We start from the raw sequence: 19,890 nt of genomic DNA, 5'->3' as shown, positions 1-19,890 counted from the left end.
CAACGATCTACCATGACAAACTACTACGCGCTCTCTAGTTGTTCCTTGTGCGTGTCTAGGTAGGTACCTAGACTCTAGCAGAAAGGGGTCACCTCAGGGCGGTGTAGAAGGTGTAGATGAATGTACGTACACCTCCCCCCCCCCAAGCCCACGTCATCCACAGCACTGGTCCGAGCGTCCTGCGCTAAGCAACGCCTTGCATGTCAGCATTCCACTGACGATCCCGCCCATCAAGCTTCCAAGTTCAACGTCGTGCCATTCTCTCCATTGGCACAACGCAGGAAAAAAAGGAAAAACGGGACAAGCAATGGATCCGGACCCGTGGGCAGATGCCGCCCCGTCACAGGGCGCCTCCGAGGAGGCCGCCTCTGCCTCGAGTCCCACCGGCAAACCGGCCCCTGGAGCACCCGCCAGCTCCAGCTCCGCCGCCGCCCGGCCGTCCCGCAACACGCCGCGCCGCCTAGTCGCCCAGCCCACGCGCCTCCAGGCAGTCGAGGATGACCCCCTGGGGCCCCTCGGGGCCGCCGCAGCCGCCGCAGCCGCCCCCGACAGCCTCCCCCAGCTGGAAGGGGCGCCGCCCGCTCCCCCGCAGAAGGAGCAGCTGCCCATCCGGACGACCATGTCCCACCACCATCCCGCATCAGCGGCGGCGGCGGCGGCGAGTCGGGCCGGGCCGGCGGACCCCCATCACATCGACGACGATGACGACGATGATTACGGTTCCACAGCTCCCGGTCCAAGGCACCCGCCGCCCGTCCAGGCGGCGCTGCCGAGCCCCGTCAGGAGCAGCGTGCAGCCCGGAGTGAGCATCGAGCGGGCGGCTAAGCCGAGCTTCCAGATCACGGTGGGCGACCCGCACAAGGTTGGGGATCTGACGAGCTCGCATATTGTCTACTCGGTGCGGACGAAGGTAGGTGTTTGACTTGGAGTTTGCCCTTCCGCTTTCGGAGATGTCGCTTACCGAGGTTGATTAGACGACGTCGAAGGCGTTCAAGCAGCCCGAGTTCGAGGTCAAGCGCAGATACCGGGATTTCCTGTGGCTCTACAATACCCTGCACGGCAACAATCCCGGCGTTGTCGTCCCGCCCCCTCCTGACAAGCAGGCTGTGGGCCGGTTCGAGAGCAATTTTGTCGAGTCCCGCCGGGCCGCGCTCGAGAAGATGCTAAACAAGACTGCGGCACATCCGACCCTGCAACATGATCCGGACGTGAAGCTGTTCTTGGAGAGCGAGACTTTCAACATCGATGTCAAGCACAAGGAGAGGAGGGAGCCCAATCTCGGGGAGAGCAAGGGGATGCTCAGCACGTTCGGGATCAACGTTGGGAGCAGCAGCAAGTTTGTCGAGCAGGACGACGTAAGGATTCTGGATGCCTCGGTGACCTTCCCACTTCAACTGACATGCTCTCACAGTGGTTCCATGACCGCAGAGTGTACCTCGACGCACTGGAAAACCAGCTCAAGGGGCTCCAAAAGGGAATCGATACCATGGTTGCTCAGCGCAAGGCCATGGCCGAGGCAGCGGGTGACTTCTCGGCATCCCTCCACGCGCTCTCGACGGTCGAGCTCTCGCCAAGCCTTTCGGGCCCTCTCGACGCCCTCTCGGAGCTGCAGCTGACCATCCGCGACGTCTACGACCGCCAGGCGCAGCAGGACGTGCTTACATTTGGCATTGTCATCGAGGAGTACATCCGGCTAATCGGCAGCGTCAAGCAGGCCTTCTCGCAGCGCCAGAAGGCCTTCTACGCCTGGAGCACGGCCGAGTCGGAGCTGCAGAAGCGCAAGGCCAGCCAGGACAAGCTGCTCCGCCAGGGCAAGTCGCAGCAGGACCGCCTCAGCCAGGTCAGCGCCGAGGTGGGCGATGCGGAGCGAAAGGTCCACCAGGCGAGGCTGCTCTTCGAGGACATGGGCCGGCTCATGCGCACGGAGCTGGACCGGTTCGAGAGGGAGAAGGTCGAGGACTTCAAGTCGGGAGTCGAGACTTTCTTGGAGGGCGCTGTTGAGGCGCAGAAGGAGGTACGTTTCAGAAGACCCTGTGTCTGTGTGCCCTAGTAAGACTTGGCGAAGGCTAACTTGGTTCTTGTTTCCAGTTGATCGAGAAGTGGGAGACGTTCCTCATGCAGCTGGATGCCGAGGATGACGAGACGGTCTTCTACCGTCCGCCCGTCATCCAATCCTCTAACAAGCGAGTCGGCAACACTGCCGTTGACAGGGCTCGAGCACGTATCGATGAGGATTCCGACTGAAGTAATCGCGAGCGAATAGCGCGTGGACTCAACGCCTTTGTGGGTGACTAGACAGGCAGGCAAGCCTTTTTCGAGGAGGACACTGAATGAGCCAGGAACTCGGGTTGGGAGTCTCATCACTGAACGCCCGTTTCTGGTTGTTGCTGCGATTACGCCCGGTATTTTGTACATTACATAGCAGATGCGCCATCGCATCGACATATCAATACAAGCTCTCCCTGGGCTAGAACGGCCAAGCCCCTCTAAGCCGCCCCCAATAGATAGCACAAGATGCCAAGAGGCATTATTCGCGAGCCTTTCCTTCCGCTGTCTCTCCGCTCCTCCTTGCTCTCTACCTCTTCTTCTTGCCCGACTTCTCCATCTTCGCCTGCTCCTTGGCACTCAGGCCCCCGCTCCCCGTCGAATCCTCCCTCGCCGCATATCCGCTGATCAGGTCCGACAACGACAATCCGGCATCCTCTCCGGCCTCATCTCCACCCTCTCCAGCCGCTTCTGCCGTCGTCTTCTTGGCATCGGCGCCGGTCTCAGCGGCGGCATCGACGGCGTCGCCAGCGGCCGCGTCCTCCTCGATGGCGTCCCAGCCGCGGCCGAAGCGGGCCCGGAAGGCGGCCAGCTTGCCGGCCTCGTCGACCTCGAGGTTGCGCAGGCTCGCCTCGGACGGCTGCCACAGGGCGTGGTTGCGCGTGTCCTTGGTGGAGCGGTGCAGCGGCACGGGGGACGTCGTCCGGTGCGTAAAGGTGCTGCCGTCGCTCAGCTGCACCAGCTGCGTGAACTGGTAGGGGCGGCGATGGCGGGGCACGAAGGTCGCGTGCCGGACTTGGGAGCCGGTTGGGTGGTGGCGGAGGTGGTGTGCTGAGGATGTGCTTGGTGTCGGGGTGGTGTTGGGGATGAGGGAGATCGGACTCGGTCGCCGGAGGAGCGTGGTGGGTAGCCTGGAGCCCATTGTGGTTGGCTTGTGTGGTTGGGATGGTGTGCCGGTATGCAGAGAGCAGATGAGTCGCTCAGGTTTAAAGGAGTGTAATTGGGGTATGTTGTTGAGGCAGCCTAGCTCAAAAGTATCATGGCCGATCGGTTCCAATCGTCCCGAGTCTCGATTCTTCGAGGTTGAAAATTTGATACGGCGGGCGGGATGCACCACATGCGTTATCGTTATCGGAGCTCCATTGCTTCTGAGCGATCTACACCTCCGGCCACGGCGCCTTCTCCAAATTTTTTGAAGGGGGCAGTCAACGAACAACCGCCAGCCAGCCGGCAGCAGTAATTCTAATTTGGCATTCATGGACTGAAATGAAGAGCCGCCGCGTACTTGGCTCGAAGGCCGGACACGCATTCTCGCACAATGCCTTCCAACTACGAACTATACGATCTCTGAGACCCCTGCACAAGCTCGGCGGCCCTGCCAGAGCTCTGCCAAGCAGCAGCAATTGTTGTACGTGGGCGGCGATCCCCAATCCCTCCCTTCCCATTCTCTACCTACCTACTCAACCCGCCGCCAGCTAGTAGCTAATCAACCGACCCCAACAGGCGGCCCGACCAGATGCTTCCACGCCTCTCCCTCCCCGAGCTCGCGGCCCTGGAAGGTCGCGCCGCCGACCGCACCCTCGGTGCACCCGCACTCATCGGCCTCGGAGCCGGCGTCCCTGCCCCTGCCCGAGCAGCTCCGCGCCCTGATGCGCCTTCTGACGCACTCGGTCGTGGTGTGCACGTCGACGGCGCCGGCGTCGCGGAGCCCGCGCGCCATGACCATGTCGTCGTTCACGTCGCTGGCCCTCGCGCCGGGGCCGGGACCCGTCGTGTCCTTCAACGTCGCCGCGCCCAGCCGCACCCTCGACGCCTTGAGGGATAGCAAGAGGTTCAACGTCCACGTCCTGGCTGGCGGGCCGGCGGGGGCTAGGGTGGCGGATTGGTTTACGAGGGGCAACGACGAGGGGCGGCGGGTCTTTGAGGAGCTCGCCGGGTGTGGTGTCGAGTTGGTTCAGGCACAGGCCGGCTCTGGGGAAGAGGCTCGGCAGGCGGAGGTGGTGGAGTCGCCAGTTCTCAGGGGCGAGGGGGTGCTGTACGTCATACGGTGTAAGCTCCTGGACGAACCGTCAGGCGGCCTGATAAGGGTTCGGGACCATGTCATTGTGCTGGGCGAGGTCGTCGAGATTATCGAGGGCAGCGGGAAGGGCGGTGTACCAGGCGCCGACGACTGCTTTGGACTCATATACGCGGATAGACGGTACAGGCAACTGGGAAGCACTTTGGCCAGGGATGACACCGGCCCGCAGTCAGAAGACCCGGGCTCGGATCCCAAGAATTAGAGGCTTGCATATCCATGTTTGCTGAGCGGGTTACATAGGTTTAGAGGAATCACGCACGGTTGCCTAGAGGATATGGAGCAATGGCCAGGCTCACTGCCCGTGGCTGCCTGCCAATAGTAATAGTGTACACTAGGGAAATTGCATAATAGAACAATCTCGACTTATCGAGGCAGAGCCTCCCTGCACTTTCTGGAAATTTCCAGAGGAGGAAACATCCGTGCCATACCATGCCATATCAAAGGGAAAGAACGTCCTAGCTTTACCAGACCGTACTGGTACACAGGCCAAATGGCAAAAGAACTGTATCATCCATTAAACAGCGGTTTCTACGCTGTTTTCAAGAAACGGAATGCGAGAATTGAAAGAAGTATTCTTCTACGGCATGCCAAAGAATCCCATCGCGCGGTATGGAAGGTATCGCAGCCCACTAAATCTGGCCAATCAAATCGCATTCTGCGTTGCTATGGTGGCGAATCAAAAGAAGGCCGCAGAATCCAGAGTGATAGAATCCCATCGAAAGTCTTTGGAGCACAGCCCAGGGGTGTCCGCAAAAAAACCATTTTAGCTGAGCTTTCTCCCAGCTTCTTCCTCTTCCTCTCTTCCACTCTCCATCCTCCCAACCGCCTGACCTTTCTCCATAATCAAAACCTTCAAGAGACTCCCCGGAATCTCCAAACCCCAGATTCTTCAATTAGCAATACCCGTAAGTACATCCCAACTCCAACCCGTGGAATTTGCTCCTGCCCTGCACCTTCCCCACGCAGGCTGAGTTCTCCATGATGCCTCAGCCTCGCCTCATGCAATCCCACTGTTCAAGCTGAAAGGGGCTTCCTTGGGAAATCCTTGATCAACGGAGACATTGAGATTGATATATTTCGCCATCTTCCTGTTTCACGCCAATATCTCATTCTGTCGAGGAGATTTTGTGGTGAATGGACCGTTTGCCCCATATTCCTCCATAACAACAGAACACCTTGACCCTTTTTTTTCTCCAACTTTTCTCCCCACAATCTGCCCAAGCTCGATCCAAACCAGGTTCTGACCAACGATCTAGATTTTCACGACCGTTACGACCACATACCCTCAAGATGGCTGAGACTTTCGAGTTCCAGGCTGAGATCTCTCAGCTGCTCTCTCTCATCATCAACACTGTCTACTCCAACAAGGAAATTTTCCTCCGAGAACTTGTCTCCAACGCCTCCGATGCCCTCGACAAGATCCGCTATGAGGCCCTGTCGGACCCCAGCAAGCTGGACTCCTGCAAGGACCTGCGGATCGACATCATCCCGGACAAGGAGAACAAGACCCTCACCATCCGGGATACCGGCATTGGCATGACCAAGGCCGATCTCGTCAACAACCTGGGTACCATTGCCCGCTCCGGTACCAAGCAGTTCATGGAGGCTCTCACCGCCGGTGCCGATATCTCCATGATCGGCCAGTTCGGTGTCGGTTTCTACTCCGCCTACCTTGTCGCCGACAAGGTCAAGTTCATCTCCAAGCACAACGATGATGAGCAGTATGTCTGGGAGTCCAGCGCTGGCGGTACCTTCAGCATCCACCCCGACACTGAGGGCGAGCCTCTGGGCCGTGGTAGCAAGATCATCCTCCACCTGAAGGATGAGCAGCTTGACTACCTGAACGAGAGCAAGATCAAGGAGGTCATCAAGAAGCACTCCGAGTTCATCTCGTACCCCATCTACCTCCACGTCCTGAAGGAGACTGAGAAGGAGGTCCCTGACGAGGAGGCCGAGGAGACCACCGAGGAGGGCGACGACAAGAAGCCCAAGATCGAGGAGGTCGACGATGAGGACGAAGAGGCCGAGAAGAAGAAGAAGACCAAGAAGGTCAAGGAGACCAAGATCGAGGAGGAGGAGCTCAACAAGCAGAAGCCCATCTGGACCCGGAACCCCCAGGACATCAGCCAGGAGGAGTATGCCGCCTTCTACAAGTCGCTCTCCAACGACTGGGAGGATCACCTTGGCGTCAAGCACTTCTCCGTTGAGGGTCAGCTCGAGTTCCGGGCCATCCTCTACGTCCCCAAGCGGGCTCCCTTCGATCTCTTCGAGACCAAGAAGACCAAGAACAACATCAAGCTCTATGTCCGCCGCGTCTTCATCACCGACGACGCCACCGATCTCGTCCCCGAGTGGCTGAGCTTCGTCAAGGGTGTCGTCGATTCTGAGGATCTTCCTCTCAACCTGTCTCGTGAGACCCTCCAGCAGAACAAGATCATGAAGGTTATCAAGAAGAACATTGTCAAGAAGTCGCTTGAGCTCTTCAATGAGATCGCCGAGGACAAGGAGCAGTTCGACAAGTTCTACAGCGCCTTCTCCAAGAACCTCAAGCTGGGCATCCACGAGGACTCTCAGAACCGCCCCGTCCTTGCCAAGCTCCTCCGCTTCAACTCGACCAAGTCCGGCGATGAGCAGACCTCGCTCACCGACTACGTCACCCGCATGCCCGAGCACCAGAAGAACGTGTACTACATCACCGGCGAGTCCATCAAGGCCGTCTCCCAGTCACCCTTCCTTGACTCGCTCAAGGCCAAGGATTTCGAGGTCCTGTTCCTGGTCGACCCCATTGATGAGTATGCCATGACCCAGCTCAAGGAGTTCGAGGGCAAGAAGCTCGTCGACATCACCAAGGACTTCGAGCTTGAGGAGACCGAGGAGGAGAAGACAGCCCGCGAGGCCGAGGAGAAGGAGTACGAGGATGTCGCTAAGGCTCTCAAGAACATCCTCGGCGACAAGGTCGAGAAGGTCGTCGTCTCTCACAAGCTTGTGGGTGCGCCTTGCGCTATCCGCACCGGTCAGTTCGGCTGGTCGGCCAACATGGAGCGTATCATGAAGGCTCAGGCTCTCCGTGACACCTCGATGAGCAGCTACATGTCGTCTAAGAAGACCTTTGAGATCTCTCCCAAGAGCGCCATCATCAAGGAGCTCAAGAAGAAGGTCGAGGCCGACGGTGAGAACGACAAGACGGTTAAGTCCATTGTCCAGCTCCTGTTCGAGACCTCGCTGCTCGTCTCCGGCTTCACCATTGAGGAGCCCGCCAGCTTCGCCGAGCGCATCCACAAGCTGGTTTCCCTCGGCCTGAACCTCGACGAGGAGCCCGAGGCTGCCGCGGAGGCTCCTGCCGCTGCTGCCGATGCCCCGGCGGCTGAGACCGGTGACAGCGCCATGGAGGAGGTCGACTAAGCGGTTCGCGTGGTTTAAGCGATTGGGATTAGAGGAGAGTAAAAAGTGCTTTGGAGTGGAGTTGGAAGGTTCTAGGCTTCGGTACTTTTTTGACACCCCCATATCCCCAGTCAATGAACCCCGTCCTTAATTCCGGTCAACCACCTTGCGTTGTCATGTACTCTACCTAAGGTTAAAGGCGACGGGTGCGGTTAATGGCTTTTACAGACATAGGCGCAAATCGATTCTGCTTTAGAAGATAACCACCTTCGTTTCTTGTGATTTTTGCTGTGACTGGTGATGATGCCCTACTTGATTGTCCTATTACACCAACCTGCCCACGCACTGCCTTGGGTACCACGCTCAGATTCAGGGAAGCATCAGGCGTCCAAGTGTCGTCAGGAAAGGGGGCTTGGCTCTGTTTTGCAACAGGATATAACAGCTTCGCAGATAGGCCTGATCCATCAATATTAACTTGCCATCGCTGGCAACACCAGTCTCTCCTATCCTTCTTCATGACAGATTAACACATAGTTCGTCTAGATAATTTCTGTGACAGATACAATCTGTACGTCTTCTTTTTTTCTTCATCTTCTTTGCTTGCTTCTTGTCTTCTCGCGAATGCAGCATAATCTAGTCGAGGAAGCAGACAGATGGGTGGTGGCTAACAAAACTACCAGGTCAGAAATATAAATCTAGTTCGATGCTCCCATATCCGTCCGCATGAGAGGAACACTAAAACACCCTTCCCACCAACTTTCATTTTCTGTCGCATACCGTTCGTCTCTCATGCCTTACAAGTTCTTTAATACATACCTACCCTACCTACTGGTCAGTGGTAGAGGGCAGAAGGCTCTTAAACCCAGGTTGGGGGCCCCAGGGGGTGACATCGTCCATCGATGAAAGGCAGAGCCTCCCTCCCTGCCTTAATCCAGCTTGACTCTGACACCCCCGTCAGTTCGCCACTTCTCTTTTCTTTCTTTCCTTTTTTTCTTCTTCTCTACGATGTAATCTTCTCCTTTCACAACACCTCCTCACCCTCCTCCTCCTCCCGGAACCTGATCCCGCCCTCGACACAGACCCCGCGGGCCACCCACTCAGCCGCGGCAACCTTACCCAGCGACCACCTGCTCCTCGCGCGCTTGAGCAAGCCCTCGACGACCTCCATAGCGCCCCCGAGCCCCCGCGCCCCGAACCTCGCCACGTCGGCGTCGTGGTCTCCCTCGCCCTCGCCCTCGGCCCCGTACTCGACCCACCGCCACTCGACCCGCGCGATCCGGTGGCTCGTCCGGCTGCGCATGCGCACCTGCGCGGCCTGGTCTCCCGCCCCGGGGGGAGGGTCGAAGGGGAGCCTGCTCTCGAGGAGCGCGTAGAGGAGAACGCCCAGCGACCAGGCGTCGGTGGCCCGGCCGTCGTACGGCTGGCCCATGATCACCTCGGGGGCCGCGTAGTCGTCCGAACCGCACCGCGTCTCCAGCCGCTCATCGTCGGCGATGCGCCGCGACAGGCCGAGGTCCGTGAGCGTCACGACCGGGTACGGGTACGTCGTCCAGTCGGTCGTGGTCGACGCTAGCTCGCTTGCGGGGAGGTTGACCAGGACGTCTGGTTGTGGGTGTTAGCAGGGGCTGCAAGGCACAGCGCTTATCGGTCGGGATGCATATATATATATATATATATAGTGGTTTTGAGAAAATATGCTAGTACTTACTCTCGAGCTTGATGTCCCGGTGGACGATCCTCCTCTCGTGAAGGTAGCTCGTTGCGCCAACCAGCTCGGCGAATATCCTCTGCATCAGATTCGGTGTGAGGAGTTCCCGGTGGGTGCTGGCGACGTCAAACAGATCACCTCCCGCGCAGTAGCTGAGGACTAGGATGGCCCGGGTCGGCTCGATATTCCACGACTTGAGGTGCACCAGCGACGGGTGGTGGATGCTCTGCATGATCTCCAGCTCGCGCTTGAGGCTCATCTCAATCCGCTCCTCCGACGCTCCTCCCATGGGGCCGTGCTCGCAGACCTTGACGGCCACGAGGGTCCGGCGATCGTACTGCGACTGCGGGTCCGGGGTCAGCATGCCGCCCGAACCGCTACCGTCCTCGTCGTCGGACGCCGAAGACGACACTTGGCTGGTGGCGAGCATGACGCGGCTGAAGGTCCCCTGCCCGATCACCTTTATCGCACGCCAGCGGCGCCGTTTCCGGTCGTGTCGGCCGCGTGCCTCGAAGTACTCGACCCTCGGCTTCCTAGCGGAGGTGGTCTCGTTGAGGGGCGACGAGTCGTTGACGCTCACTGATGACTCACTTGGAGGGGGAGTGGGCGGCTTCTGCGCCGGTGTCAGCCCTCTTGATTCGGAGAGGTGCGGCTCGCGTCGTAGGTGGGCCCCGAATGTCGTGCTCCCACTCGAAGCATTGGCTCTGGGATTTGCTCCAGATACAGTCGACATGCGCTTGGGGATCAACACCGGGTCAGGGATGTACTCGCTTATGCTTCTGTTCCTTGCATGCGGTTGTGCTCCCTGGCCGTTCTCTTCTGGTCGGACAGCTTGTGCCCCGCCTGCTCCGGCCGGCGAGTCCATAACCCCGTATGCCTTCCTCTTGTTCTGATACGCCAAGGCGGCGGCGATCGTCTCCCCCGTACTGCTGACAAGGACGCCGTCGCTTGCGACAGGCGTCGGAGTGCCCGCCGCTTCCCTCGAGGGCGGTCGTCCAAGCATCTTCCACGGACCAGGAGAGTCGCTTGACAGCAGCGGGGAGGGCAACGGCGTGACGTCTCCCATGGCAGTTATGATGGGGCTCGGGACTGTCGAGCTCGTTCCCGACGCGGTGCCCAGTGCGGCAGCAAGGGAGCCCGTCTTCAAGCTCGGGGTGCGCGACACCGGCTTGAGGGAGGAAGCCGAAGTCTTGTGCTGTAGAGTGGGCCGGTCTGCGGATAGAGTGTGACTGCGGACTGGAGTGGAGGGGTAGATATCGGTCTGGATTCGCAGGGCGCTGGCACCGGACCCCAGAGGGCTCGGCTGATATCGCGACTGCTGTGCCGCGCTGCAGGGGGGTTCGGTGGGTTTCGGAGGGGTAGTGGCCACACCGGGCGAGGACTCGGACAGCGGAGGAGAAGGTGCTGTTGTTAGGGACTGGAAGTGGACCTGGCTCGCGGGGAAGGGAGGAGTCGGGGGCGGGCCTGGGGAGTGGTGATCGTCCTCCCTTGCGGCAACTTGGGGAAGGGAGGCGGCGTCGTTGTTAGAGTCGGCGGATGCATTGCGCCTGCTGAGGTCGGCGGCCGCTAGAGACGCCGCGGCGTGTAATAAGCGAGTGTGGCGGTCACTCTTATCGTCGGGGTGCAACGCATCGTACGGCACGGGCTGGGGCGGCCGGCCGGAGGTCATAATTGCGTGTTGTGCCTTGTATGGGCCAGTAGGCCGTCCGAGGCAGCTCAAAGCAGAGAAATAGAGAGGGGGAAAAATGCAGGTGGGACCAAAGATGCAGGCAGGCGGGAAGGGCCCTGCTGGAGGGTGGCGGAGGCTCGCGATTCGCAGCGGACCCTGGTTAAGCTACTGCTACCTCTGGCCTACTGGCCTCTGTGCTCCGAAACCGACGTCGTAGCAACGCAGCGGCTCTAGTATGCTTACGGGTTAGGGGAGCCTCTTTTGCTTCTTCTGGGGTTGTCATTCTAAAAGTGTACGGGGATACGGAGACACGCAGTACATAGTACACAAATAGACGACGGGTTGCAGGGGGTTGCAGGTGCACATACCAGCGCAAGTAAAGTAGAGTCGGTCGCAGGTAGCTGTCAATCGACCAACGGTGTAACAGAGGCAACAGAGGTAACGTTTGATTCCCAGTCGACTAGGGGACTTGCGATGTGCCTCGAGGGTCTTCGCCACACTTCATACATTTATTTGCCTGTCCGATGACCTCCGTGCCTCCCTCTTCCCCCGTAATCTTGCAGTATCCGTAGGCGGAGCAGAGGGGCTGAGAAGGCAAGAGCTGCAGGATTTGGGGTTGCATTTACTTTGTAGAAGACAAAGTTGGAAGGAATATCGACGAGTGTAGATTAATTACTTGATTAGGTATCCGGGGCAGTTGGAGCGGCTTTCTCCGTTCGAGTCAACCCGCTCAACTGAACCCTTCCCGGCATCAGTCATCGACTCATCGCATGCCTCCACCAAAGAGCGGGGCAGTCTCCGAATCTCGTCGTCGCGGTTTAAAATTACCTTTCATACCTTTTTGCACGCTACTTTGCACTTTGCTCGCCGGATCGGGCTACTGAGAGTCGAGACTCAAAATTAGGTATGGGTTAGTTCCATTTCGTCAGGTATGTATGACCTTGCCAGCCAGTCTCGGGCATCGGCCTCCTCACGCCCTCCCCCTCCTCCCCTCCTCCCGCCAGGGCAAGCTAATGTCAGCAAACATGAAAATCCATGATCCGTCCAAGTCGTGCCAGCTTCCACTACCCATCAACTGGTCACCTGCTACCACGATGGCCAATCTGCAGCCGCAATTGGCTCCCCTGAGCGGCACCGTGCTACTATGGTGACGTACCGATGCGGTTTTCCTGGGGCCCCTCCATTTCTGTATCCTACGTAGCTTCACTTGGCAGTCATCCATGTACAGTACAGTGGGTGGCACTAGGTTTGAATCCAAACCGATGTATTAAATCTAACGCTAGTCGTCGCTTAGCAACCCACTTAGTATTTTGTATGGGCTCTACTAAGTGTACCAGCTTGTTTCGCTACATATATTAAGTTTTGCATAACTGTAGCTTAATTTGGCCTAGTGCCGGATTTGTGTACATTGGGTTGGATTCAAACCTAGTGCCACCCACTGTACCCGCCTCTGTTGCTTTACTGTTCACCAAACTGACTTCTTCATTCTCTGAAAGTTCGAATTTAGATGCGTTGGCTGTTGGCTGAAGACTCCATCGCTTGCCAGGTCTTGTGGGCCATCAGCTTCCTTTGTCGCTTGGTAATCTGCCTTACACCGGCCTGACAAATCCGTTCGTCGGGCTACTGCAGCCAGTAATCTATCTCAAGGTTGAAGCCAGGATCCAGCCGTTATCTTTGGCAATATATTGTTCACGGTTATCTTCGCACAGGCACAGGCGCAAAGTCACTCAAGATTATCTTGTCAGCTTCTTATCAGCAGCACAAAGTGAAGTGTAAAGTGAAGTCCTAATGAGTCAGGACAGGACTAGGAGGATCCCAGGCAAAATATACTGCGTAGATGTAGAATTGAGCCCCTGGCCACCTTGAACATGGTGAGCGGTCACGACAAGCCTCATTGTTGGCCTTCCCTGATTCGGTATACTTGGACTCGGCTTTAGTGCACCAGTGCTAGAACTCGGTGGGAAGTTAAGCCGCTGCTTTCTTCACATAGCCATCACCAGGGTTAGGGTTGGGGCTACAGCCCACGTGCCAGCGTGTCTTTTCACATGCTAGTGACGTCCATACCCATCGCCAACCTAATAGCAGATGCACAAGTTGCACAAATTCCATCAACTAACTGCCCCCTTGACATCTGCCTCAGCTCGACCTTCATTCCTCCCACTTGTTAAGGATCTCAGCGCTCCATCCTCTTCTCATGTCTCAGTAACTGTCGAGACAGGCAGCGCCGTCGCGAAACAATTGCTTAGTCTTCCGGGGCGCAAACGACAGGCACGCGGTCAAGCATGGAGAAATACTCGCAGTTCCGGGACAAAGGTTTGCGCCACCATAGACCATCAGTATGATGCCATGCTAATCTTCTCGACACCTCCAGGTTCCGGAGTCTCGCCCTTCATCCCCATCTCCAGCCCGACCACGGCGCTCTGGACAGTGCTCCACGTGCTCATCTTCCTCTTCCGGCTCCCCTTCTTCGTCGCCTACACGGCCTTCTACTTCATCGTCCTCCACCACCTCCCGCTCCCCGTCTTCGCCCGCAAGCTCCTCCTCTGGGGCATGATGGGCATCCCGGGCATCTGGTGGGTCGACCTACAGCTCGACGGCGTCAAGCGCGGCCACCTATCATCCCAGCCGCCCGAGCGCGTGCCGCACCCGGGCTCCGTCATCGCCGCCAGCTTCACCAGCCCCATCGACGCCCTCTACCTCGCCGCCGTCTTCGACCCCATCTTCACCGTCTCGCGCCCCGGCAGCCGCAAGGTCCGCCGCGTCGGCCTTGCGCGCGCCGTCGCACTGGCCCTCAGCCCGGCGCAGTTCTCGGGGCTCGACGACGACGCCCCCCGGGGGACCACGACGACAGATCTCCGCGCCCTCGCCCGCCGCCACCCGGGCCGCGTCATAGCCGTATTCCCCGAGTGCGCCACCACAAACGGCCGCGGCATCCTGCCCTTCAGCCCCAGCCTACTAGCCGCGCCCGCCGCCGCGCCCGTCTTCCCCGTCAGCATCCGCTACACGCCCGCCGACATCACCACGCCCGTTCCCGGGCTGGCCGCGTGGGTCGCCTTCCTGTGGAAGCTGCTGTCGCGGCCCACGCACTGCATCCGCGTCCGCATCGCCGAGGGGGTGCGCGTGGTGGCGGCGCCGGGGGACGGGGACGGGGAAGGGGAAGGGGAAGGCGAGGAGGCGACGGGGGACGTCACTTCCCAGGAGAGGCGCGTGCTCGATAGGATAGCCGAGGCGCTGGCGCGGCTGGGCAGGAACAAGAGGGTGGGCTTGACGTTGCGGGATAAGGCCCGGTTTGTGGAGGCTTGGAGACGGGGCCGGAAATGAGGCGGCGAAAGGGTGCGTGCGTGGCGAGGTATTGCAGTGAGGAGCATGTCGCTTACGTGGCTGACTCTGCCGGGCTCGAGACGTGGAGCCGTGGTACGCCGGGTTTCAGGCTTTACAGGAGAAATTTATTTTTAGGGGGGGTCTTGTTGTTAGCATCGCATATTATTCGCATGTGGGTGGTGTTTGTCCAAAAGAAAGGAGCCATGGCGCTCAAATCATAGTCACCTATCAATCAACGTTTGTAGTATAAGTATAGGTGTGATATCACCTCTAGTAGTGTAGATAGTTTGTTTTCTCGAACCAATTGTCAAAAATAACAAGACCCTTTTGATTGCGCCTTTGGATTTCCGGATCCCGGCTACAGAACTACTTTAAATCCCCCGTGTACAGATCCCCAAAACAACCTAATATCAACCTGCTCTCAGTCTCCAACCGTGCGTCGACCACTCCAACAACCTACCGATCCGTCACACACCCGCTGCTCGCATCGCTCACCAGGGTGGCGTACTTCTTGAGCGTGCCCCTCTTGGCCCTCGGCTCGGGCGCCCTCCACAGCTTCCTCCTCCGGTCCAGCTCGTCCTGCGCGACCTCGAGGTCGACGACGCGCTGCTCGGCGTCGATGACGACCCTGTCGCCGTCCCTCACCAGCGCGATGGGCCCGCCCTCCATGGCCTCGGGCACGATGTGCCCGATCAGGAACCCGTGGCTGCCGCCCGAGAAGCGGCCGTCGGTCAGCAGCGCGACGTCCTTGCCGAGCCCCGCGCCCATGATGGCCGAGCTGGGCTTGAGCATCTCCGGCATTCCCGGTCCGCCCTTGGGTCCTTCGTACCGGATGATGACGACCGTCTTCTCGCCCTTCTTCAGCTCGCCGCGCTCGAGCGCCCCGATGAAGGCGTCCTCCTCGTCGAAGCACCGCGCCGTGCCCTCGAACCGCAGGCCCTCCTTGCCCGTGATCTTGCCGACCGCGCCGCCAGGGGCCATCGACCCGCGCAGGATCTGGATGTGGCCCGACGCCTTGATCGGGTTGCTCAGCGGCCGGATGATGGGCTGGTCGTCGGGGAAGCCCGGGAGCTTCTCCACGTTCTCCCTCATCGTCTTGCCCGTCACCGTAATGCCCGAGCCGTCGAGGATGCCCTCCTTCAGGAGGAACTTGAGCAGTGCCGGCGTGCCGCCGATATTGTACACGTCCTCCATGACGTACTTGCCCGACGGCTTGAGGTCGGCCAGGAAGGGCGTCCGGTCCGACACGGCCTGGAAGTCGTCGATCGTCAGCTTGATCCCGACCGAGTCGGCCATGGCGATGAGGTGAAGGACCGCGTTCGTGCTGCCTCCCAGGATGTTGACGACGATCATGGCGTTCTCAAACGCCTGCCTCGTCAGGATGTCCTTCGGCCGGATGTCCTCCTTCAGGAGGTTCTTGACCGCCTCGCCGATGCTCTCGCACTCGGCCCTCTTGCTGGCGCTCTCGGCCGGGTTGCTGCTGCTCCCGGGCAGGGTCATGCCGAGCGTCTCGATGGCGGACGCCATGGTGTTCGCCGTGTACATGCCGCCACACGCGCCGCCGCCGGGGCAGGCGTTCCGGATGATGTCATAGCGCTGCTTCTCGTCGATCTCGCCTGAGATGTACTGGCCGTAGGCCTGGAAAGCGCTGACGATGTCGATGGGCTCCCCCTTCATGCTGCAGCCCGGTTTGATGGAACCGCCGTAGACCATGATGCTCGGCCGGTTGACGCGGCCCATGGCGATCAGCACACCCGGCATGTTCTTGTCGCAGCCCGGCAGCGACACGTTGGCGTCGTACCACTGGCCGTTCATGACCGTCTCGATGCTGTCGGCGATGATCTCCCGGCTCTGCAGCGAGTAGCGCATCCCCGTCGTTCCCATGCTGATTCCGTCCGAGACGCCGATGGTGTTGAACCGCATGGGCACCATCCCGGCCTTGGCCACCGAGTCGCGCACCAGCTTCGAGAGGTCCATCAGGTGCATGTTGCACGGGTTGCCCTCGTACCACACACTGGAGATGCCGACCTGCGGCTTCTGTAGGTCCTCATCGCTCAGCCCGGTCGCGTACAACATGGCCTGGGAGGCGCCCTGTGACTTGGGCTGCGTGATGAAGGACGAGACTCTGTTGAGCTTCTTCTCCTCGGCCCGGCGGGCGCACGTCGTCGAGAGGAGGCGCCTATTCCCAGAAACATTGTGAGTCCTCCGGGCGACAGGAGAAGTCATTGAAGACGAGAGAAAAGAGGTTACATACGCATAAGGCCTCAATGGCAGGGCCCGGCTCGAGGCCAGAGCTCTGGGAGCTCCGGCCCGGAAAAGGCTGGTCGACATCATCTTCTCTTCGATGCGGGCTGGTCGACAGCAGAAGTGGGTGCCACAAGGTTCTCAATTTATCATCCGCCTCTATAGACTCGATGCAGGAGAGGAAAATAAGAGGAATTGGAGTTTCGACTGACTCAATTGATACGTTAGTCGGACCAAGCACTGACTTGGAGTTGAGTCGAATCTGTCAGCGAAATCGGCTGGCAAAATTTATATGACCGCTGGCTCCATCCAGATCACAGGGACAGAGCAGGGGTCCCCCGCATAAACGCAGGAAGAGCTCCCCGCCATTAGTCTTCCGAATTGGGAGCTCCCTCATTGGCGGCTCATTCCGGCCTTCTCACCGATGCCCTCCGAGTCGGAGTCGACGGCGAGAGGCGACGAGCTGGAGAAAGCAGTACACAGGTAATCTGTTAATTTACTCCCGACACGTATACGAGATATTGGTCACGGAAGGATTGCGCCTGCATCAAGAAGCGGCAAAAGCACAGGGGAAACTTGCAGCGCCAACCAAATCAATGGCAAATTCAGATATGATACGCTGACAGAGGAGTCAGTCACATTGTGCGCGGGACGAAGACCGGGAGTAACCCAGGTCTCCCAGGTCTCCCAGGTCTCCCAGCTATCCTCGCGGCACGACCCCCTCCGAGGTGCTGTTTCCTCTGGTTCATTCCTTCTGCGGAGGATACACGGCTGCTACACCGTACCTACGACGCCGTACCTGTGCCCTTCCCTTCCTTATCCCCATCCTTGACCCTCCGGTGCAGTATCTCATCCACGATCCCATGGTCCCTGGCCTCGTCCGCCGTCAGGTACTTGTCCCTCTCCATCATGTCGTTGACATCCCGTATGTCATACTTCTCGTAGCCGAACGACTTGTTCAGGTGTCCCCGCACGATCTCGTTGACCTGCTGGCGCAGCCTCTGGATCTGGTTCGCGTAGATCAGGATGTCGGCCGCCTGTCCCCGCGTGCCCCCGAGCGGCTGGTGCACCATGATGGTGCTGTGCGGGAGGGCGTACCGCTTGCCCGCCTCGCCTCCGATGAGGAGGATCGCGGCCATGGAGGCCGCCGCGCCGACGCACACCGTCGACACCGGCGACTTGATGTAGGTCATTGTGTCGTAGATGGCCAACCCCGAGCTCACCTCGCCACCGGGCGAGTTGATGTACATGGTGATGGGCTTGTCGGGGTTGTCGGACTCCAGCCAGAGCAGCTGCGCCACTATTGCGGCCGAGACCGTGTCGTCGATTGCCCCGTTGAGGCATATTATGCGTTCCTAAGTCTATCAGATCAGGATCGGGTCGTGGGAGTCAACGGGGCGGTTCTTTGGGGCCCAAGGCGTACTTGTAAGAGTTTGGAAAAGATGTCGGCTTCGCGTCTCCCGTCAGCATATTCCATCGGCTAGAGAGCCTTATAGGGGCAAGCATACACGTTCGCCAACCTCCGGACTGTTTTGTCAGTATATCCGACATCAATTGGGAGGGGAGAGCGCGGACTTACAGTCACTTCAGTAATGTAGGGCATTGGTAGCGCGGCCGAGGGAGATCTCGAGTCCGGGGGGCCGTTGAAATGAAACAGTCGCCGACTCTGAGAGGGGCCAATCCCCCTCAGAGCACGCCATGCCACTCTTTGGCAGTTCATGATGATTTTGGGGTTGAGGGTTTGATGAAATGAGCTTGTAGCTTGTCGCATGCGTGGGGTTGGAGCTCGTGGAGCTCTTGGAGCTGAGCTTGGACCCGACTTCGGCTAAAATTGCTCCGCTATGTTAGAGAACTGACATCGAAGCTCAAGCGCCTCAAAGTTCTACATCCAGATATCTAAGTCGATGAGATGGCCCGTTATGAACTCAATACTTCCAGGGATTGGCCTGGGTCTCTCTGGCGCTGGAATGAGGACCCTGAGGCGGCCTCGCTTGGTCATCCGAGCTGGCTCTATCCAGACAAATGCCTGTCCTCAAGTATATCGTCGATTCATGTCTCAAGATGCCGGCGTTGATACCACCTTTTTAAAGCGCGGCTCAAGTGGTACCCAAAAAGGACTCGATGAGCATCCGTTAGAGATTGATACGGACCGAAAAATGATAAACACCGCCACTGGCTCCCTCCCTCTGTCACCCTTAATGGACCCCTCATTTCATGAGGCGAGGACAAGATTCAGCAACCCCAAAGCCCCCGAGTCCCCTACCCAACAGAAGACCAAGTTCCAGCGTAAACTGGAACGCAATCCTTATGGTATGCTGTCCGCAGTACCTATTCCTTGACCGGTCCTACGAATGCGAATGTGCTAACCCCATATCAGCACAAGCACTGGCAAGCCCAATCCGCCACTGCTCTGTCACCGGGGTGGTTCTTCCCCGTTACTTCCTGCAGGACTTCAATCTCGTCACTCATCCAGAAACTGGCCAGCCATGGTGGATCTCGCCCAGTCTTACATCCGACGAGAAGCCAAGGACACCGGCCGAGCAGACCTCAGAGCTCCGAGAAGACAGCCCAGTTCGTCCTCAGGAGTCCGAGACTGGGACCCAGGCGCCCAAAGGCAAGAAACCTGCCGGGCCGACTGGATATGTCCTCTCCCGCCAGCAGCTCTTGAAGGAGTTCCAGGAGGGTTCGCGATTCTTGTATTCGAAAGCTCACCAGAAGAGGCTCCTCCGGCAGAACAACCCTCACCGGGTGGGTTCGGTGCTGAAGAGGGCGGTGTGGAGAGAAGATATGGACTCATTTTTGCTGGAATTGATGCGCCGCCGGATCGTCGAGGGCTTGCTATATTTTTCCGAGCTGTGTGAGCGGGAAGACCGGAAGTACTTGATCAGGTGTGGAAGCTGGGAAGAGATCAAGAGCCACGATCATCGCGGATGCGTCCTGTGGCTCGGTCAAGACACCTCGGCCCCCCAAGTGGACCGTTCAGATCAGCAGGCTCAGACTGGGCCTGGCCAGCTGGCTACCCTGGACATTGAGGGTGGCCGATTCGGTGGAAAACTTGCGGTTCATAATCTGAGGAACCTCCTGGGCGAGGACCACCTGGCGAGGCTGAAGGAGAGTTCAAATGTCCTCCGTGAGGGCAATTTATTCTTGCTTGGCAGGAGACGCACCGTTGAACTCCAGCTCAAACTGTGGAAACTGGAAGGTTATGTTGCGAGGTTCTAG

General features: G+C 58.8%; 9 protein-coding genes across 9 annotated transcripts; 5 read left to right on the top strand and 4 right to left on the bottom strand.

Moving 5' to 3' along the window:
- Nucleotides 1–233: 233 nt before the first annotated feature.
- On the top strand, nt 234–2,511 carry QBC33DRAFT_529038 (Vps5 C terminal like-domain-containing protein). Its single transcript, XM_060427108.1, has 4 exons — nt 234–910; nt 975–1,355; nt 1,412–2,014; nt 2,089–2,511. The coding sequence occupies exons 1-4, from the start codon at nt 308–310 to the stop codon at nt 2,242–2,244; spliced, it is 1,743 nt and encodes a 580-aa protein (XP_060286924.1). The 5' UTR covers nt 234–307; the 3' UTR covers nt 2,245–2,511.
- A 64-nt stretch (nt 2,512–2,575) lies between these two features.
- QBC33DRAFT_445958 (uncharacterized protein) lies at nt 2,576–3,187 on the bottom strand (the record flags this gene model as incomplete). Its single annotated transcript, XM_060424353.1, has 1 exon — nt 2,576–3,187. One exon carries the CDS (start codon nt 3,185–3,187, stop codon nt 2,576–2,578), a length of 612 nt encoding a protein of 203 aa, XP_060286923.1.
- Nucleotides 3,188–3,455: 268 nt separating this feature from the next.
- Nucleotides 3,456–4,723, top strand: QBC33DRAFT_529034 (flavin reductase like domain-containing protein). The gene is made up of 2 exons (XM_060427107.1): nt 3,456–3,673; nt 3,769–4,723. The coding sequence occupies exons 1-2, from the start codon at nt 3,532–3,534 to the stop codon at nt 4,545–4,547; spliced, it is 921 nt and encodes a 306-aa protein (XP_060286922.1). The 5' UTR covers nt 3,456–3,531; the 3' UTR covers nt 4,548–4,723.
- Nucleotides 4,724–5,481: 758 nt separating this feature from the next.
- QBC33DRAFT_279876 (heat shock protein 90) lies at nt 5,482–7,833 on the top strand. Its single transcript, XM_060423233.1, has one exon. The coding sequence runs from the start codon at nt 5,636–5,638 to the stop codon at nt 7,745–7,747; it is 2,112 nt and encodes a 703-aa protein (XP_060286921.1). The 5' UTR covers nt 5,482–5,635; the 3' UTR covers nt 7,748–7,833.
- A 914-nt stretch (nt 7,834–8,747) lies between these two features.
- On the bottom strand, nt 8,748–11,103 carry QBC33DRAFT_445470 (CAMK protein kinase; the record flags this gene model as incomplete). Its single annotated transcript, XM_060424331.1, has 2 exons — nt 8,748–9,328; nt 9,435–11,103. 2 exons carry the CDS (start codon nt 11,101–11,103, stop codon nt 8,748–8,750), a joined length of 2,250 nt encoding a protein of 749 aa, XP_060286920.1.
- A 2,081-nt stretch (nt 11,104–13,184) lies between these two features.
- On the top strand, nt 13,185–14,881 carry QBC33DRAFT_609276 (uncharacterized protein). The gene is made up of 2 exons (XM_060432382.1): nt 13,185–13,416; nt 13,475–14,881. Exons 1-2 carry the CDS (start codon nt 13,386–13,388, stop codon nt 14,422–14,424), a joined length of 981 nt encoding a protein of 326 aa, XP_060286919.1. The 5' UTR covers nt 13,185–13,385; the 3' UTR covers nt 14,425–14,881.
- Nucleotides 14,693–17,045, bottom strand: QBC33DRAFT_529021 (dihydroxy-acid/6-phosphogluconate dehydratase). The gene is made up of 2 exons (XM_060427106.1): nt 16,679–17,045; nt 14,693–16,603 (listed from the first exon to the last, which is right to left on the bottom strand). Exons 1-2 carry the CDS (start codon nt 16,756–16,758, stop codon nt 14,881–14,883), a joined length of 1,803 nt encoding a protein of 600 aa, XP_060286918.1. The 5' UTR covers nt 16,759–17,045; the 3' UTR covers nt 14,693–14,880.
- A 79-nt stretch (nt 17,046–17,124) lies between these two features.
- Nucleotides 17,125–18,442, bottom strand: QBC33DRAFT_529019 (Clp protease-domain-containing protein; the record flags this gene model as incomplete). The annotated part of the gene is made up of 4 exons (XM_060427105.1): nt 17,125–18,023; nt 18,092–18,117; nt 18,177–18,195; nt 18,248–18,442. The coding sequence occupies 4 exons, from the start codon at nt 18,437–18,439 to the stop codon at nt 17,454–17,456; spliced, it is 807 nt and encodes a 268-aa protein (XP_060286917.1). The 3' UTR covers nt 17,125–17,453.
- A 424-nt stretch (nt 18,443–18,866) lies between these two features.
- On the top strand, nt 18,867–19,890 carry QBC33DRAFT_512439 (uncharacterized protein; the record flags this gene model as incomplete). Its single annotated transcript, XM_060425908.1, has 2 exons — nt 18,867–18,978; nt 19,046–19,890. 2 exons carry the CDS (start codon nt 18,867–18,869, stop codon nt 19,888–19,890), a joined length of 957 nt encoding a protein of 318 aa, XP_060286916.1.

The sequence above is a fragment of the Phialemonium atrogriseum genome, assembly GCF_030411735.1.
Source record: "Phialemonium atrogriseum strain 8032-3 unplaced genomic scaffold QBC33scaffold_4, whole genome shotgun sequence".
Lineage (NCBI taxonomy): Eukaryota > Fungi > Ascomycota > Sordariomycetes > Cephalothecales > Cephalothecaceae > Phialemonium > Phialemonium atrogriseum.
The sequence above is the reverse complement of the archived record's forward strand: the minus strand, read 5'-3'. Positions and strand labels throughout refer to the sequence as shown.

Bases quoted from the DNA above. Each gene is read 5' to 3' on its own strand.
- QBC33DRAFT_529038 (XM_060427108.1), top strand. From the start codon at position 308: ATGGATCCGGACCCGTGGGCAGATGCCGCCCCGTCACAGGGCGCCTCC. The intron at 911-974 runs GTAGGTGTTTGA...GAGGTTGATTAG, and splicing joins TCTACTCGGTGCGGACGAAG to ACGACGTCGAAGGCGTTCAA. The intron at 2,015-2,088 runs GTACGTTTCAGA...TCTTGTTTCCAG, and splicing joins CTGTTGAGGCGCAGAAGGAG to TTGATCGAGAAGTGGGAGAC.
- QBC33DRAFT_529021 (XM_060427106.1), bottom strand. From the start codon at position 16,758: ATGATGTCGACCAGCCTTTTCCGGGCCGGAGCTCCCAGAGCTCTGGCC. The intron at 16,604-16,678 runs GTATGTAACCTC...TTCTGGGAATAG, and splicing joins CTGCCATTGAGGCCTTATGC to GCGCCTCCTCTCGACGACGT.
- QBC33DRAFT_279876 (XM_060423233.1), top strand. From the start codon at position 5,636: ATGGCTGAGACTTTCGAGTTCCAGGCTGAGATCTCTCAGCTGCTCTCT.
- QBC33DRAFT_609276 (XM_060432382.1), top strand. From the start codon at position 13,386: ATGGAGAAATACTCGCAGTTCCGGGACAAAG. The intron at 13,417-13,474 runs GTTTGCGCCACC...CGACACCTCCAG, and splicing joins CTCGCAGTTCCGGGACAAAG to GTTCCGGAGTCTCGCCCTTC.
- QBC33DRAFT_529034 (XM_060427107.1), top strand. From the start codon at position 3,532: ATGAAGAGCCGCCGCGTACTTGGCTCGAAGGCCGGACACGCATTCTCG. The intron at 3,674-3,768 runs GTACGTGGGCGG...CGACCCCAACAG, and splicing joins GCCAAGCAGCAGCAATTGTT to GCGGCCCGACCAGATGCTTC.